This window comes from Bufo bufo, chromosome 2 (genome assembly GCF_905171765.1).
Source record: "Bufo bufo chromosome 2, aBufBuf1.1, whole genome shotgun sequence".
NCBI lineage: Eukaryota > Metazoa > Chordata > Amphibia > Anura > Bufonidae > Bufo > Bufo bufo.
In genome coordinates, this window is record NC_053390.1 from 652,453,335 (window position 1) to 652,474,545 (window position 21,211).

Genomic DNA, 21,211 nt, shown 5'->3' on the forward strand with positions numbered 1-21,211 from the left:
GGAGAGGACGTGGCCGTTCTGCCACAGCCACACGTCCTAGTGTACCAACTACCTCAGGTCCCAGTAGCCGCCAGAATTTACAGGGATATTTGGTGGGGTCCAATGCCGTTCTAAGGATGGTAAGGCCTGAGCAGGTACAGGCATTAGTCAATTGGGTGGCCGACAGTGCATCCAGCACGTTCACATTATCTCCCACCCAGTCTTCTGCAGAAAGCGCACAGATGGCGCATGAAAACCAAGCCCATCAGTCTGTCACATCACCCCCATGCATATCAGGGAAACTGTCTGAGCCTCAAGTTATGCAGCAGTCTCTTATGCTGTTTGAAGACTCTGCTGCCAGGGTTTCCCAAGGGCATCCACCTAGCCCTTCCCCAGGGGTGGAAGAGATAGAATGCACTAACGCACAACCACTTATGTTTCCTGATGATGAGGACATGGGAATACCACCTCAGCACGTCTCTGATGATGACGAAACACAGGTGCCAACTGCTCTTTCTGCAGTGTGCAGACTGAACAGGAGGTCAGGGATCAAGACTGGGTGGAAGACGATGCAGGGGACTATGAGGTCCTAGACCCCACATGGAATGAAGGTCGTGCCACTGACTTTCAGAGTTCGGAGGAAGAGGCAGTGGTGAGACCGAGCCAACAGCGTAGCAAAAGAGGGAGCAGTGGGCAAAATCAGAACACCCGCCGCCAAGAGACTCCGCCTGCTACTGACCGCCGCCATCTGGGACCGAGCACCCCAAAGGCAGCTTCAAGGAGTTCCCTGGCATGGCACTTCTTCAAACAATGTGCTGACGACAAGACCCGAGTGGTTTGCACGCTGTGCCATCAGAGCCTGAAGCGAGGCATTAACGTTCTGAACCTTAGCACAACCTGCATGACCAGGCACCTGCATGCAAAGCATGAACTGCAGTGGAGTAAACACTTTAAAAACAAGGAAGTCACTCAGGCTCCCCCTGCTACCTCTTCTGCTGCTGCCGCCTCGGCCTCTTCTGCTGCTGCAGCCTCGGCCTCTTCCTCCGCCTCTGGAGGAACGTTGGCACCTGCCGCCCAGCAAACATGGGATGCACCACCAACACCACCACCTGCGTCACCAAGCATCTCAACCATGTCACACGGCAGCGTTCAGCTCTCCATCTCACAAACATTTGAGAGAAAGCGTAAATTCCCACCTAGCCACCCTCGATCCCTGGCCCTGAATGCCAGCATTTCTAAACTACTGGCCTATGAAATGCTGTCATTTAGGCTGGTGGACACAGACAGCTTCAAACAGCTCATGTCGCTTGCTGTCCCACAGTATGTTGTTCCCAGCCGCCACTACTTCTCCAAGAGAGCCGTGCCTTCCCTGCACAACCAAGTGTCCGATAAAATCAAGTGTGCACTGCGCAACGCCATCTGTGGCAAGGTCCACCTAACCACAGATACGTGGACCAGTAAGCATGGCCAGGGACGCTATATCTCCCTAACTGCACACTGGGTAAATGTAGTGGCGGCTGGGCCCCAGGCAGAGAGCTGTTTGGCCACGTCATTCCGCCGCCAAGGATCGCAGGGCAACATTCTTTGCCTCCTGTCTCCTCCTCCTCCTACTCAGCTTCCTCCTCCTCTTCTTCCACCTGCTCATCCAGTCAGCCACACACCTTCACCACCAACTTCAGCACAGCCCGGGGTAAACGTCAGCAGGCCGTTCTGAAACTCATATGTTTGGGAGACAGGCCCCACACCGCACAGGAGTTGTGGCGGGGTAAAGAACAACAGACCAACGAGTGGTTGCTGCCGGTGAGCCTCAAGCCCGGCCTGGTGGTGTGTGATAATGGGCGAAATCTCGTTGCAGCTCTGGGACTAGCCGGTTTGACGCACATCCCTTGTCTGGTGCATGTGCTGAATTTGGTGGTGCAGAAGTTCATTCGCAACTACCCCGACATGTCAGAGCTGCTGCATAAAGTGCGGGCCGTCTGTTCGCGCTTCCGGCGTTCACACCCTGCCGCTGCTCGCCTGTCTGCGCTACAGCGTAACTTCGGCCTTCCCGGTCACTGCCTCATATGCGACGTGCCCACCAGGTGGAACTCCACCTTGCACATGCTGGACAGACTGTGCGAGCAGCAGCAGGCCATAGTGGAGTTTCAGCTGCAGCACGCACGGGTCAGTCGCACTGCGGAACAGCACCACTTCACCACCAATGACTGGGCCTCCATGCGAGACCTGTGTGCCCTGTTGCGCTGTTTCGAGTACTCCACCAACATGGCCAGTGTCGATGACGCCGTTATCAGCGTTACAATACCACTTCTATGTCTCCTTGAGAAAACACTTAGGGCGATGATGGAAGAGGAGGTGGCCCAGGAGGAAGAGGAGGAAGAGGGGTCGTTTTTAGCACTTTCAGGCCAGTCTCTTCGAAGTGACTCAGAGGGAGGTTTTTTGCAACAGCAGAGGCCAGGTACAAATGTGGCCAGACAGGGCCCACTACTGGAGGACGAGGATGAGGAGGAGGTGGAGGAGGATGAGGATGAAGCATGTTCACAGCGGGGCGGCACCCAAAGCAGCTCGGGCCCATCGCTGGTGCGTGGCTGGGGGGAAACACAGGAGGATGACGATACGCCTCCCACAGAGAACAGCTTGTTCTTACTTCTGGGCAGCCTGGCACACATGAGCGACTACATGCTGCAGTGCCTGCGCAACGACAGCAGAGTTGCCCACATTTTAACGTGTGCGGACTACTGGGTTGCCACCCTGCTGGATCCCCGGTACAAAGACAATGTGCCCACCTTACTTCCTACACTGGAGCGTGATAGGAAGATGCGCGAGTACAAGCGCACGTTGGTAGACGCGCTACTGAGAGCATTCCCAAATGTCACAGGGGAACCAGTGGAAGCCCAAGGCGAAGGCAGAGGAGGAGCAAGAGGTCGCCAACGCAGCTGTGTCATGGCCAGCTCCTCTGAGGGCAGGGTTAGCATGGCAGAGATTTGGAAAAGTTTTGTCACCACACCACAGCTAACTGCACCACCACCTGATACGGAACGTGTTAGCAGGAGGCAACATTTCACTAACATGGTGGAACAGTACCTGTGCACACCCCTCCACGTACTGACTGATGGTTCGGCCCCATTCAACTTCTGGGTCTCCAAATTGTCCACGTGGCCAGAGCTAGCCTTTTATGCCTTGGAGGTGCTGGCCTGCCCGGCGGCCAGCGTTTTGTCTGAAAGTGTATTCAGCACGGCAGGGGGCGTCATTACAGACAAACGCAGCCGCCTGTCTACAGCCAATGTGGACAAGCTGACGTTCATAAAAATGAACCAGGCATGGATCCCACAGGACCTGTCCATCCCTTGTGCAGATTAGACATTAACTACCTCCCCTTAACAATATATTATTGTACTCCAGGGCACTTCCTCATTCAATCCTATTTTTATTTTCATTTTACCATTATATTGCGGGGCAACCCAAAGTTGAATGAACCTCTCCTCTGTCTGGGTGCCGGGGCCTAAAAATGTGACCGTGGCCTGTTCCAGTGGTGGGTGACGTGAAGCCTGATTCTCTGCTATAACATGAAGACTGATTCTGTGCTGGCATGAAGCCAGATTCTCTGTTACGGGACCTCTCTCCTCTGCCTGGGTGCCTGGGCCTAAATATGTGACAGTGGCCTGTTCCAGTGGTGGGTGACGTGAAGCCTGATTCTCTGCTATGACATGAAGACTGATTCTGTGCTGACATGAAGCCAGATTCTCTGTTACGGGACCTCTCTCCTCTGTCTGGGTGCCGGGGCCTAAATATGTGACAGTGGCCTGTTCGAGTGGTGGGTGACGTGAAGCCTGATTCTCTGCTATGACATGAAGACTGATTCTGTGCTGTCATGAAGCCAGATTCTCTGTTACGGGACCTCTCTCCTCTGTCTGGGTGCCAGGGCCTAAATGTGTGACAGTGGCCTCTTCCAGTGGTGGGTGACGTGAAGCCTGATTCTCTGCTATGACATGAAGACTGATTCTGTGCTGACATTAAGCCAGATTCTCTGTTACGGGACCTCTCTCCTCTGCCTGGGTGCCTGGGCCTAAATATGTGACAGTGGCCCTTTCCAGTGGTGGGTGACATGAAGCCTGATTCTCTGCTATGACATGAAGACTGATTCTGTGCTGACATGAAGCCAGATTCTCTGTTACAGGACCTCTCTCCTCTGTCTGGGTGCCGGGGCCTAAATATGTGACAGTGGCCTGTTCCAGTGGTGGGTGACGTGAAGCCTGATTCTCTGCTATGACATGAAGACTGATTCTGTGCTGACATGAAGCCAGATTCTCTGTTACGGGACCTCTCTCCTCTGTCTGGGTGCCAGGGCCTAAATGTGTGACAGTGGCCTCTTCCAGTGGTGGGTGACGTAAAGCCTGATTCTCTGCTATGACATGAAGACTGATTCTGTGCTGACATGAAGCCAGATTCTCTGTTATGGGACCTCTCTCCTCTGCCTGGGTGTCTGGGCCTAAATATGTGACAGTGGCCTGTTCCAGTGGTGGGTGACGTGAAGCCTGATTCTCTGCTATGACATGAAGACTGATTCTGTGCTGACATGAAGCCAGATTCTCTGTTACGGGACCTCTCTCCTCTGTCTGGGTGCCGGGGCCTAAATATGTGACAGTGGCCTCTTCCAGTGGTGGGTGACGTGAAGCCTGATTCTCTGCTATGACATGAAGACTGATTCTGTGCTGACATAAAGCCAGATTCTCTGTTACGGGACCTCTCTCCTCTGTCTGGGTGCCAGGGCCTAAATGTGTGACAGTGGCCTCTTCCAGTGGTGGGTGACGTGAAGCCTGATTCTCTGCTATGACATGAAGACTGATTCTGTGCTGACATGAAGCCAGATTCTCTGTTACGGGACCTCTCTCCTCTGTCTGGGTGCCGGGGCCTAAATATGTGACAGTGGCCTGTTCCAGTGGTGGGTGACGTGAAGCCTGATTCTCTGCTATGACATGAAGACTGATTCTGTGCTGACATGAAGCCAGATTCTCTGTTACGGGACCTCTCTCCTCTGTCTGGGTGCCGGGGCCTAAATGTGTGACAGTGGCCTGTTCCAGTGGTGGGTGACGTGAAGCCTGATTCTCTGCTATGACATGAAGACTGATTCTGTGCTGACATGAAGCCAGATTCTCTGTTACGGGACCTCTCTCCTCTGTCTGGGTGCCAGGGCCTAAATGTGTGACAGTGGCCTGTTCCAGTGGTGGGTGACGTGAAGCCTGATTCTCTGCTATGACATGAAGACTGATTCTCTGCTGACATGAAGCCAGATTCTCTGCTATGGCATGAAGAGACTGATTCTCTGCTGACATGAAGCCAGATTCTCTGCTATGGCATGAAGAGACTGATTCTCTGCTGACATGAAGCCAGATTCTCTGCTATGGCATGAAGAGACTGATTCTCTGCTGACGTGAAGCCAGATTCTCTGCTATGGGACCTCTGTCCAATTGATATTGGTTAATTTTTTTTTTTTTTTTTTTAATTCATTTCCCTATCCACGTTTGTTTGCAGGGGATTTACCTACATGTTGCTGCCTTTTGCAGCCCTCTAGCTCTTTCCTGGGCTGTTTTACAGCCTTTTTAGTGCCGAAAAGTTCGGGTCCCCATTGACTTCAAGGGGTTCGGGACGAAGTTCGGGTCGGGTTTGGATCCCGAACCCGAACATTTCCGGGAAGTTCGGCCGAACTTCTCGAACCCGAACATCCAGGTGTTCGCTCAACTCTAATCCTGACTACTAGTTTTAAACTAAATAGAGGTACCCGCCAGGGTTGTCCACTATCACCATTTTTATTTGATATTTACATCGTGCCCCTAGCTCTGGCCATTAGGCAGGATGATCAAATTAAAGGATTCGGAACATTAGGAGTGGACGATCGTATTTCCTTATATGCGGATGATGTTCTTTTTTTTATAGACCATACGGAAATAACTCTCCCAAGAATCATCCAAATGGTTAAACTTTTTGGTGAGGTATCTGGTCTTCACATAAATTGGTCTAAGACCAGTTTGATGCCAATAGACCCGTTATCCCATAAGGAGGTCTTGATAACCCAGTTGGATGTTGTAGATACCCTTCAATACTTGGGCTTGACGATATCGCCCAGGGTTAAAAACTTTGTCAAACTTAATCTGATCCCATTAATAACAAAAATCAGAGCAAAAATAGGGATATGGTTGAAACTTTCTCTATCTAGAGCTGATTGAGTTTCACTGGTTAAAATGGTGATTTTACCACAATTCCTGTATGTGCTCAGGAATACACCTATCTGGATAGAAGATAAATACTTTAAACTCATGGAAAGAATAATTAATGACTTACTGTGGGGAAGAAAACGAGTTAGGCTAAAATTGGAATACCTATACAAACTATTGGAATATGGGGGTTTAAACCTCCCCTACTTCAAAGGTTATTTTATTGCCACTCAGTTATTGATGTGTTATGAATGGAAAAATAGTGCACTTTTAAGGAGCCTAGTAGGGAGTTATTTACATAACAATATATTCACTTTCTTGGAATCTGGACTATTTTTTAGTCAACAGAGTTATAAATAAATTAGAGACTACAAAATGACTTTCTAATATCTGGGCTACTACTAGAATATGGTTGAGGGTAAAGGGTTCACTTATATTCACGCCTCTTTGGCATAACGCACATCTACAGATTCTAGATGGTATTGCAACGGATACATTTTGGCAAAAGAATAGGATTCTCTACATTTCACAAGTAGTCAAGGATAGAGAGATTAAGTCGTTCACAGAGTTATCACATAATGTAGAAAACCTCTCTTGGTTTAGGTATTTGCAGCTGCGGTCGGCACTATCTAGTTTGGATGATAAATTAATACTGGATATAGATAGTTCCTGTTTTTTAAATGATTGGACAGGGACGACACCCCTAAGAATTAAGATTTCAAATATATATAAACTATTACTAAAGGCACGGTTTTGTGATACACAATCACCATGACAAAAAGCCTGGGAGTTCGATTGTCCAAATAAAACAATTAGAAGGGTGGGGGAATATTTTTACTAATCTAGGTTCACTATCTAAAAATTTCAACCATGTTTTAGTGCAGTTTAGTATCTGTCACAGATTATATGTTACCCCTATATGGTTAAACAAATGTGGGCTAAGAGATACATCTAAGTGCCCTAGATGTGATAACTTAGGTGCGGATTACCTCCATATGATCTGGACTTGTGCAGAACTTAGAGAATATTGGAATAGCATTAATAACTTTCTTATTTACAAACTTAAAATACGAATCCCCTTTGAGCCACAATTGTTCTTGCTGAATGATCTCTCCCCAATAAGCAGCCATAAATACCAAAAGATTCTCTTAGCGAGGATATTGTTGTTAGCTAGAATCTTGATCAGCCGAAGCTGGTTTGCTCGTCATACTCCAGAGCTAAACACCTGGATAAACTTAGTCAATAAGGTAAAAAATTATGAACAGATTCTTTATAGGCAGATAGATGTAGACTAGAAGTGGATTAAGATATGGGATGACTGGAAGATCTGATCGACTGTAATGTTTTATATTAAATTCTTCCTTTTTTTTTTTTTTTTTTGTTTTTCCCTTTCTTTTTTTCTCGTCCTGTCTCCTGCCCCTTTCTTCTCCGTTGAAGGAGGTCGGGAGGGGGAGGGGAGTTTGGACGCATCACAGGGCTGGGGGGTAAGGGGGTTGGGTTGGGGGAAGAGGGAAAAGGAAAAAAGGTATTAACTATATTGAGTGTTTACTCAAATTTTTTCCTTGTGTATTCTTTTTATATACTAATAAAGATATAAACAAAAATAAAAAATAGATAGCTGTCAGTCACTGATAGCTGTACACAGGGGAGGTGTTATCAGTGATTGATAGCATTCTCTATGTAAGTGTGTATACATGGCTGTCAGTCACTGATAGTTGTACACAGGGAGGTGTTTTCAATGATTGATAGCATTCTCTGTGTAAATGTGTATACATTTATAGCTGTCAGTCACTGATAGCTGTACACGGTGAGGTGCTATCAGTGATTGATAGCATTCTCTGTGTAACTGTATATATACATATCTGTCAGTCAATGATAGCTGTACACGGGGGAGGAGTTATCAGTGATTGATAACATTCTCTGTGTAAGTTTGTATACATAGATAGCTGTCAGTCACTGATAGCTGTACACATGGGAGGTGTTATCAGTGATTGATAGTATTCTCTATGTAAGTGTGTATACATAGCTGTCAGTCACTTATAGTTGTACACAGGGGAGGTGTTATCAGTGATTGATAGCATTCTCTGTGTAAGTGTATATATACATATCTGTCAGTCAATGATAGCTGTACACAGGGGAGGTGTTTTCAGTGATTGATAGCATTCTCTGTGTAAATATGTATACATATATAGTAGTCAGTCACTCATAGCTGTACACGGGGAGGTGCTATCAGTGATTGATAGCATTTTCTGTGTAAGTGTGTATACATATATAGCTGTCAGTCACTGATGGCTATACACAGGGGAGGTGTTATCAGTGGTTGATAGAATTCTCTGTGTAAGTGTGTATACAAAGATAGCTGTCAGCCACTGATAGCTGTACAGGGAGGTGTAATCAGTGATTAATAGCATTCTCCATATAACTGTGTATACATACATAGCTGTCAGTCACTGATAGCTGTACAAAGTGGAGGTGTTATCAGTGATTGATAGCATTCTCTGTGTAAGTTTGTATACATAGATAGCAGTCAGTCACTAATAGCTGTACACAGGGGAGGTGTTATCAGTGATTGATAGTATTCTCTATGTAAGTGTGTATACATAGCTGTCAGTCACTGATAGTTGTACACAGGGGAGGTGTTATCAGTGGTTGATAGCATTCTCTGTGTAAATGTGTATACATATATAGTAGTCAGTCACTGATAGCTGTACACGGTGAGGTGCTATCAGTGATTGATAGCATTCTCTGTGTAAGTGTATATATACATATCTGTCAGTCAATGATAGCTGTACACGGGGGAGGTGTTATCAGTGGTTGATAGCATTCTCTGTGTAAGTGTGTATACATAGATAGCTGTCAGTCACTGATAACTGCACACTACGGTTTTTGTCCCGCCACCTCTTGACATGTTTGCCGTGCTGCCGCCGCATCTCTGACCCGTCCCCATTATAGTGAATGGGACTGGGGGCGGACCTCTGGCAGCACATGTGTGCAAGCGTTAGTATGGATCCGGCAGGCTGTTCCCCTGCTGGTACAGCCTGCCGGAAAACCCTAACGCTAATGTGAAAGAAGCCTAATATAACTACCAGCAATGAATCAGAACATTGTAAAAACATTATACCCATACCTTTATGTCATCTGGGTGTTTATTCCATGTCCAGGAAAATGACTTTTATTTCTTTGAAAAACGGCTCCCAAGTGCCCAGCGGTGTGGGCTTACCTTTTCACAGTGCCCAAGCCTGGCACCCTTCCCTGCTGACTGCTTCCCCCTGACCTCCTAAGGTTTCCTCCCTTTTCTCCTGACCTCATGACGATGTAGGGCAGGAAGATGTGGCAGGTTAAGGGAAAATAAACTGTTATATATTTTCATCAATGTTTTTGATGAAGCTTCACAGTGTTCATTGTAACGAGGGAACCTGTCAGCATTAAGGCAGCATCTGCTGACAGGTTCCATTTAAGACTTTGTTTTAGTTTGACCTCAAATACAGACGCTTATTTTTTGCTCATTTCACTCCTAATAATTACTTCCCCCAAATACTACCATATAAAATAATAAAGCGATAATAATAAAAACATTCCAAGTGTATGAACACAGCAGCCTGGATATGGTTGGCTACAGATACATGAATTTGCACCCATATCCAGCTCTAAATATGTAAAATTTTCTTGTGAACCCCACCTTTTGTAATGAGAAAATGGGGGGGGGGGGGGGGGGGGAATCTTGTTCTCAGCGCTTCTATATGTTCTATATGAACGTTACTACTGTCGCTGGAGTATTCCATCCCTGCAGTTACCCGCATTGCCGCTAGAGGTCCTCGGTTTTTTCTGAGTACACGCGCCCGCTTCCTCTCGCTGGTTTGTCTTCTCTCGCTGTGAAATCTCGCGTGTGCGGCCTGCGCTTCCTCTTTCTCTCCCAGCTCGACAAGATGGCAGTCGGCAAGAACAAGCGGCTGACCAAGGGCGGCAAAAAGGGTGCCAAGAAGAAGATGTGAGTAGAAATATGGAGAGGGCCGGGAGCGGGAAGGCTCTGGGAAGGGTCCTGTGCTGTAGGGAGGGTTAGTAAGGGGAGGATGCCGTTGGGGGCAGGCGGATTGTCCTTCGCTCGGCTCCATGGTTGGCTGTGCTGCTCTGTGTGCACGGGAGAGCTGCTCGCCATGAGGGAGCCGGCTGTCCAGATGGCCCGTCCATGGCTGACCTGTTGTGCTTTGTGTCCTCAGCGTGGACCCTTTCTCCAAGAAGGACTGGTACGATGTCAAGGCGCCGGCCATGTTCAATATCCGCAATCTGGGGAAGACCTTGGTAACCAGGACCCAGGGAACCAGTAAGTGACCGCAGCTCCTCTCCGTGAGGGTTTCTAGGGTTGGGCTGGTCAGTGCCAGGTCACCCGCTGTCTACCCCAGGCCATGGACCTGCCATGTACACAGTGCTCCGCTTCCTGCACATGTATGATAGGGTCCTGTGCAGTTATTGGTGGCGGTTCAGACTGTGGGTCCCTGAAGGACGAGACAGCGCAGTGCTGTCCTCTACAGAATGAATGCCATGTGTGACAGCTCCTGTCAGGGGTAACGGGACCTCAGTTCTCGTGACTGGTCCCACGAACCCCACCAATCATATCAAATGCTTATCCCCCTAGCCGTGGAATAGGGGCCAAGTTAAGAGTTTTCTCATCTCAGACAATGGGGGCATATCTCTAGGTGGTGACTGGAGGGCTAGGGTCTGGCCACCACCAAGCCGGCTCCCCATAGAAGTGAATGGGAGCGTACCGTCATGCACGGCCCCTGCTCCCATTCATTTCTATGCGGCTGACCGAAAAAGCTAGACTATTTTCGCCAGCCCCATAGAAAATGTAGGGTGGCTGCGCAGTGCGCCCTCCTTCACTTGCTGGCCTCCGTTCTTCTAGCGATATGCCCTCATTGTCTGTGATGAGACAGCCCCTTTAATAAGGCTACTTTCACACCAGAGTTTTCGATGGATCTCTCATAATACAACAGTCTGCATCTGTTCTGAACGGATCCGGTTGTATTATCTCTAAAATAGCCAAGACGTTTTCTGTCATCCCAGGACGCACTCAGAAACGCTGCTTGCAATGCTTTTGTGTGCGTCGTGGGAATGCCTTCTGGTGCACTCCGTTCAGTTTTGTCCCCATTGACAATGAATGGGGACAAAACGGAAGTGTTTTCCTCCAGTATTGAGATCCGATGACAGATCTCAATAGAAAGAAAGGGAAAGCGCAGGTGTGAAAGTAGCCGGACTTAAAGGGGCTGTGCTGTTATTTGTGGTGGTTCAGCTGATCACAAGACTGTGGGTCCATTTCCCTGAATGAAGGAAGCGGCAGGTCCCACCTATGTCCTGCCATAGACAGCCCAGAATGAATGCGATGGCAGTGGTCATGTGTGACCACCAGCTCTGTTTAGGAGTAACAGGACTAATGGTCTCATGATTAGTTAGTGGTCAGACCCCACCAATCAAAAGCTTATCCCCCATGCCATAGAATAGCAGATAAGTGAATAACTTTGCACAGCCCCTTTCCTGCTATATAGAGCACCCTGTATGGTGTGGAATGGCATGTCTTGGCTGTGCCAAGGGCATGTGGTACCACAATGGCCTATATGTAATACGGAATATTTACCAGTTTGGCCACATCTGGACCCAAAATACTTAGTGTGCATGGGCTCTGAGGCACATAGACATCATAGTGCATATGACTGGGGTGTAGGCACTTGCACCCCCGGCCTAGCATTGCAACACAACTTGCAGTACCTTTCGGAAATGAGGCTTTCCCAGTTTAGGCCTGAGTTACATATGTAATCTTTCTGAAATGGCAGTGCATGATGAGTGTGTTTCAGTCCCAACTGATGTCCGTGATTCCCACCATGAGATCGTTCTGATGGTTCCTATTTCTCTGTGAATTGTCTGGACTATTTCCTCTCAGAAATGTGCTCAGTGTTTCCTATATGTTCCTCGAAACAGAAATTGCCTCTGATGGACTGAAAGGCCGTGTGTTTGAGGTGAGCCTGGCTGACCTGCAGAACGATGAAGTGGCCTTCCGTAAATTCAAGCTGATTACAGAAGATGTACAGGGCAAGAACTGCCTCACCAACTTCCATGGCATGGATCTGACTCGTGACAAGATGTGCTCAATGGTCAAGAAATGGCAGGTACATGGGAAGCTGCTTTGGCTCTTAGTCCATTGTGCTAACCTCCCTTTTTTCAGTTGCCCATGTATGATCTGTATTGACACATGGCAGTGGTGGCACATCCCACAGCTTTATTTTACCCTGCCCTGGCTGGAATCTGGATGTCCTACTGCTGGAAAGTATTTGATAAAGATCATATGGGAGCAAATTATGACTTTTTCGGTCCCAAATGATGGTCAGTGATTACCTGCTTGAGATCGTGAAGATGTTCCAGAATGATTACATGGAGAATGCTTGTCGTTACTGATAGAGGTGACAGGTCCTCTTTAAAGGAGTTTTCTAGTACTTTAAGGGGTCACACACTTGTTAAAAAACAAAAAACGGTTTCTTTGACATATCAAATGTTTAGGTCGGTGGGGATCTGAACAGTGAGATCACCCTTGCTAATTCCTAGGATGAGAGAAGCGTGTGCGTATCGTGCTCTCTCCTTGCTGCTGAGGATGGAGTACAGATGGGTCAGTAGACTTCTGTGGAGCCGGTCTCTTGCAGTGAGGAGACAATATGCACACTCCCCACCCTTTGTTCTAGGGAGTTGGTGGGCATCTAAGCACTTGGTTATAGTAATCCAAGGTGATCACAGCACTCTATCTATTCTGGCTGAGATGGGTGCTCGTCAAGGCTGTGTTCCTGGCTCCACCTCTTGGAACTCAATTTGTATTAAACAATTCAGACAGCACACCAATTTTGGTTATGCTTCATTAGTCTTTATTTAGCCGGACATGGTGGTACACTGAACAATGTTCCGGGCAAATTGAATGCCCTTCATAGGGCAAGCTTGCGTCCATTTGACAGCAGGGAGAGCTGGCTCAGTGTACCACCATGTCTGGCTAAATAAAGGCTAATCAAGCATAACCAAAATTGGTGTGCTGTCTGAATTGTTTAATACATCTAAGGCTACTTTCACACTAGCGTTCGGGGCTCCGCTTGTGAGCTCCGTTTGAAGGCTCTCACAAGCGGCCCTGAACGGATCCGTCCAGCCCTAATGCATTCTGAGTGGATGCGGATCCGCTCAGAATGCATCAGTTTGGCACCGTTTGTGCTCCGCTCAGCAGGCAGACCCCTGAACGCAGCTTGCAGCGTTCGGGTGTCCGCCTGGCCGTGCGGAGGCAAACGGATCCGTCCAGACTTACAATGTAAGTCAATGGGGACGGATCCGTTTGAAGTTGACACAATATGGCTCAATTTTCAAACGGATCCGTCCCCCATTGACTTTCAATGTAAAGTCAAAACAGATCCGTTTGCATTATCATGAACAATGGTAATGCAAACGGATCCGTTCTGAACGGATCTAAGCGTTTGCATTATAGGTGCGGATCTGTCTGTGCAGATACCAGACGGATCCGCACCTAACGCAGGTGTGAAAGTAGCCTAAGCACTTAGACCACCACCGATGTAAACTTTTGATATGTTTGACATCAAGTTTTTTAAAGTTAGTGACTCGTTAATATTGATGGCTTATCAGGATAGACCATCAATATCTGGTCAGCGGGGCTCTGAGACTTTGCACCTGCCTATCAGCTCTGCTGCATGGCTCTATCCATTTTATTGAACTGAGTTGTTTAGTTCTTGTACAGACTTCTGGTGCCAGATCTATTGCAAAACAGTTGTCGTATCCCCACTGATCAATACTGATGGCTGATCCACATCAATATCTGAAGTACTGACAATCTGCTTTAAAAGGGTTCTGCTGTTTGTTTAAACTGATGATCTATCCTCTGGATAGATCATCTGATCGGCGGGGGTCCGACACCCAGGAACCCTGTCGATCAGCCGTTTGAGAAGGCAGCGCCACGGTCTTCTCACTGTTTGCGGCTGGCCCAGTGATGTCACGACTTGTACCAATGGCCTGGGTGGGGCTAAGCTCCATTCAAGTGAGCAGAGCTTATCACGACTGGTATCAACTGGCCTGGGCTGTCACTGGGCCAGCCGTAAACGGTGAGAAGGCCGCAGCGCCACTACCTTCTCAAACGGCTGATCGGTGGGGGTCCTGGGTGTCGGACACCCGCCGATCAGATGCTGATCTATCCAGAGGATAGATTATCAGTTTAAACAAACTGCAGAACCCCTTTAAGTATGGCATAAAGAGAAATATTTTATTTATTTTTTTGCTTGTTTTTACTTTCAGAATCCACTAGCAGAGCATAGACTGGTAGTATATGTTGAGTTGGTTGACTATGGAAAGCTACAAGTGACATACATGTGTAGAAAACCAGTTGTCACAACTTCAGTATCTTCAAATGGATTGTTTAATCAAAGATTTGATACTCCTGTGCCTAGATAAACCTTGGTAAACGGGCCGGCCTGGCATTCTTGTAAGAGACTTTGGTGCAGGTCTTTAAATGTTTTTTGACTTACAAATGCCCTAAAACATTTTTGCAGTGTATTTTATAACCTGTGTCGAGGTTTCAGCAGAGCAGGCACAGGCTGCCCATATTATAGAAATCAGTCAGTACACTGCATATATGGCTACAGTCTATGGGTTCTGTATATATTGCAGTGATGAGCTCTACAGAGAGATCTGGACTGTATGTACTTAACTGATGCTCATGCTAAGCTTTGTCATATGTAGACCATGATTGAAGCACATGTTGATGTGAAGACTACAGATGGCTATCTTCTCCGCCTGTTCTGTGTTGGGTTCACAAAGAAGCGCACCAATCAGATCAGAAAGACTTCCTATGCCCAGCATCAACAAGTACGTCAGATTCGTAAGAAGATGATGGAAATCATGACCCGTGAAGTGCAAACCAATGACCTGAAGGAAGTTGTTAACAAACTGTAAGTTTCTGCCTGGTCTAAGTTTTCATAAAGCTACTTTTTTTTCACTTCAATGGTTCATAGTGGGAAAAGTGGTGACAATTTGTTTCGGTCCCAAATGACAATCTGTGATTATTGTTTTGAAATCGTTCTGAGTTTCCCACTTTGGATCCATGTCCTGGAATACAATACTCCCTCACTTTAAAGGGATTTTCTGACTTAGAAGCTTGGCAGCTGCAAAGAATTATTGTAAAATAACAAGAGGCTGTGGGTCTCTTTCTGTCAGAGTTGCTCTTTTTGGCATTTTTGAGGAGTGTTTTTAGCTAAGGAACAAAGATTAGCAGTAATTCAAATAAATAGGTGAATATAGTAAGGTTGCACTGGGTATCGAATTATCAATAACCCAATCGATACTTTTGCACCGGTATCAATTCGATACCGGGATTTGCCATTTACCGATACTAGGCTGCAGCGCAGCTTAGTATCAGAACAATGAGCACGCTGCTCTCGGTGCACTCCATGTTCCCTCAGCAGCACAGGGGAGACAGTCACTCTCTCTCCCCCTCCTGTGCAGCCGGCACCAATGAGAGAGAGGCGGAGGATAGGAGGGAAGGGTCTGTGGCCACTGCGCCACCAATGATAACTAAACCATTAATACAAATACTGAAGGAGAGTGACGGCGGCAGAATCACATAGCTGGCACCCGACCTCTCTGACGGGAAGCTGCGATCAGCAGCAGTTAACCCCTCAGGTACCACACTTGAGGGGTTAACTGCTGCTGATCGCAGCTCCCTGTCATAGAGGTTGGGTGCCAGCTATGTGATTCTGCCGCCGGAACTCTCTTTCAGTATTTGTATTAATGGTTTAAAAACATTGGTGGGGCACTGCTCCCCCCAACCCCAGTGTTAAATCTGTGGCCACAGGGTCCCCTCCTCCTCATTTGTGGTGCAGTGGCAGTTGTGATCGGAGCCCCAGCAGTATACTCCTGGGGCTCCAATCTGTTACCATGGCAGCCAGGATGCTACTGAAGCCCTGGCTGCCATGGTAATCTTCCTGCTGCTGTGTGTACTATGCACAGGGCAGCAGGGAGAATGAAGTCCTGTGCACCCTAATAGAGCTCTATCAAGGTGAATAGGCAATGGGATCAAAAGATTCCAGATTCTATTCCCTGAGGGGGGAAATGGTTATTAAATAAAAATTGGGGGAAAAAACACTAAAATATTAAGTATATATCACCCCCTTTCACAGTTTTACATATAAAATATATAAACATATTACATGTCGCCGCGTCCAAAAACTCCAAAATATTAAAATAGGATAGGACTGTTCGATTATGGGCAGGACGTTCCATAAAATGCGGAATGCATGTGGCTTTTTTTTTTGGTGTTTTTCTGTGTGGTATTGAGTATCGCAATACTTTTTTATGGTATCAATCAAAATTTTGATATCGTGACAACCCTAGTACATAGGGACCGATACAAAATAGTTGCCATGCGTATATCTTCCTGTTGGCTTTGAGCATTTGGTGAGGCTAGCCACTTTTATTCTTTGCAGGGGATGTTTCTCATCGCTGACTGTCAGCGTGATATTGCAGATCTGGGACTTCTCGTGAGACCATGCTTCATCATGGCTTCCAGCAGGACAGTGTCTCTGACAGGTGGAACATAGCAGAGAAACTGCTGAGCTCTTCAGCATTGGCATCTCAGTGAGACGCTGTCCTGTCTGAAGTGGTGATGCAGCGTGGTACGTGGCACTGTGTACCAGATCATTACATCACTAAACATATCACAATTTTTTTACCTATTTTTTTTTTTTTTTTTTCATTGCCATATTCTGACACCTTTAACTCTATTTGTTAATTGAGAACCAGGAAAAGCTCAACCTAAAACTTCTTTAAAACTCTTAAAAACTTCTCAAATCTCCACCAAATTACAAAATCAACTGCTAATCTGCTACTGATGTTTTGGTCATAGATTTTAGCCATGTAAACAGACGATTGGAGAATCTGTCAACTCCGTCAAGCCCTAAATAAGTACAGCAATACATGTATAGAACACCTGCCCCCCGGATCAGTACTTTGTACTCACCCCTGATTGGGAAGATGGGGAATTGGTGCAGCAATTGTCTGTGCAGTTCTGTACTGTGTATGCATACGGTTAGTCGGCGCTGTGGAGGAGGAAGAGAAAAAATATTTAATGTAATTATATGAATAGTTTGTTGCGTATTCACTTTCATGGGAATTTAGGAAAGATTACATATTTAATCATAACGGTTATATTCTATCAAAAGTGATCACTAGCAGGATTGTGGAGTCCCCTTTTGGAGTTAGAGTTGGAAGTTTTGGCTTATGCCATGCTGGTTAGAATATAGTGACTATCAGAACTGGCGCTGGTGAACAGGAGGATGCACATAGCTGTGCTTTGCAGAAGATAGATTAAAAGGGAACCTGTCACATTGAACATGATGTCTGAGCTGCAGGACGAGCTGAGCAGAATGATGTATAGTTTTATAAGAGTCAGTAAAACTTGTATTTTATACATTTATATTTCTGCTCATTCTGGGCTGAGACGTCAAGGAAGAAGTCCTATCAGTGACAGATGTATCTGTATACACAGTCATAGAGGGAAGGCTGCCAGTCACTGATAGGTCCTCCTCCTTGACTTATCAGCCCAGAATGAGCAGAGATATAAATGTATAAAATACAGGTTTCACTGAGTCTTTTATCGTAAAACAAATTAATCTGCTCAGCTCCTCCTGCCCTAGAACATTCTGCCTGCAGATTAATTAGCATTTTAATGGTGACCGGTTCCCTTTAAAAGCTGTCTGGCACCACATGACTTTGAGGGGGTTATCTGGGAATTTATTTTAATGACCTATCCTCTGATCATCAGACCCCTGTCGATCAGCTGGTAGAAAATGCTGGCACAGCATCTTCCTAGGCCTGTGATGGCTAACCACCTGCACTCCAGCTGTGGTAAAACTAAAACTCCCAATATGTAAACTTGCTTGGCTGTTTTCAGAACTCCATAGAAATCGAGCATGCTGGGAGTGGTAGTTTCACCACATCTTGAGTGCTGTAGGTTAGCCATCACTGTCCTAGGCCATGTTATCTCACAATACATCAGTCACGTGGCCTAGTTGCAGCTCTGCCTCATTCAGGTGAAGGGGGCCAAGCTGCTGTACCAAGCAGTCAATGGAAAGCTGCACTTACCAGAGCTCCAGTAAGCATGGCGGTTCCCTGGGACATGGACTCCCACAGATGCGATTATCATTATCAATTCCTGGATAACCCCTTTAAATCTAGTCTGCAGTACAGGTACAGCTTTAATCTTTGTTTTTCATTTTTAATCAGTTTCGTTTAAGTAAAATGTCCTGACCTTGCCTTAATCTGATGAAATTTTAGGATCCCAGACAGCATAGGCAAAGACATTGAAAAGGCCTGCCAGTCTATCTATCCTCTCCATGATGTCTATGTTCGCAAAGTCAAGATGCTGAAGAAGCCAAAATTTGAGCGTAAGTTTTTGAAATCGCAATAAAATTTGGAGCAGCTGTAGCTTTTAACTGTTATCCTCATGTCTATTCAAATCCATATCTGTAGTTGGCTCAGCGGAGTAAAGTTAAAGGCAACCTGTCACCTCCCAAAACCATCCCAAGCCGCCAGCAGTGTTTCTGATGATGCCTTTCTTCCTAAAGGCAGATGCAGCAGAAGTACTGAAAACGTTCCTTTGTCCCCTGCCCGGCGCGCTTCTCCACACATGCTTGAAGTCACGGGGGCAGCGGCCTCCTTGCATCAAGTCCCGGTAACCACGCCCCCTTCCCTGCCCCTTTACTGTGACTGACAGCGCTTATGCAGAGAGTTTGGCATAGCCAGCCAAACTGCCAGCTGTCAGTCACAGAGAAGGGGCAGGGAAGGGGGCGTGGTTACCAGGACTTGACGCAAGGAGGCCGCTGCCCCCGTGACTTCAAGCATGTGTGGAAAAGCGCGCCAGGCAGGGGATAAAGGAACGTTTTCAGAGCTTTTGCTGCATCTGCCTTCAGGAAGAAAGGCATCATCAGAAACACTGCTGGCGGCTTGGGATGGTTTTGGGAGGTGACAGGTTCCCTTAATTGTTGCAATCTTGTCTGCATGTGAACTTCTAAATGCACAAATTCAATGCCATGGTGAGCATAGAATTCTGTCAGCGAGCTCATGCCCATGAAAATGGCTTTTGTGCAACATCCAGTAAAATGTTTTGCAGATATTTGAGGCTTTAAATATAACAGACATGTTTTATATTTGACATTTCTTTTGTATGTGCTGTCAGGGTCTTATGTGGGTTAGCTCCTTTAGGGGCAGCTGGCATTTTTCAGATGAGTTTTTCCCCAAAACCTATTACACCTGACTGCCAATCATTCTTGGGCATTGAATGAAATAATAACCTGGCTACTTATACAGCCATGTGTGGCACTAAAAAGAGGACTTCATGTAATTGATAGATATATATGCATGAATTTTTATAATTGAGATATATAGATATATATCTATATATCTCTCAATTATAAAAATTCATGCATATATATCTATCTCAATTATAAAAATTCATGCAGTAGCTGTATATTTTAAGGTTAGAGCTCTTTACAATAAAAAGATCCCTGTTAAGATGTATAAGAGGCACAAAAGTGGACATCCAGCTAACACATTACTCTCTCTATTTTGCCTTTTTTTTTGCCAAACTCTAGTTTGATTGCGAGCAGATATAGTAATTCTGGTCCTGCATGACTTTTGCCCTGTGACCCTACAGCTCCCGTTCTGCTAGTCCTGAATCGCACTGGGTAGTTTAGTGCAGTATTTGCATGTGCACAGTATACCTGTAAGGCTCAATAGAGCAGGCATATCATGTATAATGGTCATGGTGTAGGAAAGCGGTGGTGGAGCCCCTGATGTTTTAAAGTAAGATACTTTTTAAAGGGGATAGTTATCAATAGGATAGTTGATCAATATCAGGTTGGCAGGGGTTTGAATTCGGCACCCCCACTGGTCAGCTGTATAATGCATGCGTGTTTTTGTGAGAGCTGCCCTGTCTTCACGGTTTACCTGCTCACCGTTGACATTTTCTCGTGCATGGCATTGGGGGACACAGCACCATGGGTATATGCCCAGCTGCCACTAGGAGGCTGACACTAGAGACAAAAAAAGTGTTGCCTCCACCCAGACGGGCTATACCCCTCTGCCAGAGCCGAGAGAGATCAGTCTTGTTCTAGTGTCCTTTTTGCAGGTCAGATGTGGACCCATTCACCTAATTAGGGCCACAAGAGATGCTGTCTGCATCAGTATGTCCTTTCCGAGGCGCCTGCATAAAATAGAACATGTCCTGTTCTTGTGTGTATAATGGACAAGGATAGGTCTGTTCTATTATGGATCAGATGTTCCGTTCCTCAAAATGGGGAACGAACAAGTCGGGCATCTGTGTTTTGTGGATCCGTAATATGCAGACTGCAACTGGCTATTGTGTGCATGAGCCCACTGCACTCGGCCATGCTGTGAGCTCTTCCAATTGGGTCAGACTGGATATGTGTGCTTCTGTTTAACTGCATAGTAGTAAATGCAGCTGAACAGGAACAGCGCACACGTCTGGTTGGGACATAAGGGGGAAGAGCGTGCAGCATGTGAGTGCAGAGTTGTGGCGGATGGGTAAGAAGTAACAATCTTACCTCAATGGGTCTGAGGAATGATTTGTATTGTTTTATAATTCACAGAAACCACTCTGGGCATTGGTCTGGGTGGCAGGTCATAAATTACATGTCTATAGAAGCAGTGACTGGAAAGTGCTAATACTGTAGTTCTACATCAAATACTGATTGAACAAAGTTTATTCTTTTTTGCAGTGGGTAAACTTATGGAGCTCCACGGTGAGGGCGGTGGCACTGGAAAGGCTTCCGGGGATGACACAGGAGCCAAAGTTGAACGGGCTGATGGATATGAGCCTCCTGTGCAGGAGTCTGTCTGAGATGCTCGATCTGAAGTAGTCTGGAAAAAAATAAAACTATTCTATATAACATCTGTCTTGTGTGTACTATTGAGTTATAGGG

The 21,211-nt window shown here is 46.5% G+C and overlaps 1 protein-coding gene and 1 non-coding gene across 2 annotated transcripts; both read left to right on the plus strand.

Annotated features, from left to right (window-relative positions):
- The first annotated feature begins 10,044 nt into the window (after positions 1-10,044).
- On the plus strand, positions 10,045-21,180 carry RPS3A (ribosomal protein S3A). The gene is made up of 6 exons (XM_040418537.1): positions 10,045-10,176; positions 10,406-10,509; positions 12,159-12,346; positions 14,955-15,163; positions 18,546-18,655; positions 21,008-21,180. Exons 1-6 carry the CDS (start codon positions 10,115-10,117, stop codon positions 21,127-21,129), a joined length of 795 nt encoding a protein of 264 aa, XP_040274471.1. The 5' UTR covers positions 10,045-10,114; the 3' UTR covers positions 21,130-21,180.
- Positions 15,230-15,301, plus strand: LOC120992631. Its single transcript, XR_005777031.1, has one exon. It is a non-coding gene; the product is annotated as a small nucleolar RNA SNORD73 (small nucleolar RNA).
- Positions 21,181-21,211: the final 31 nt, after the last annotated feature.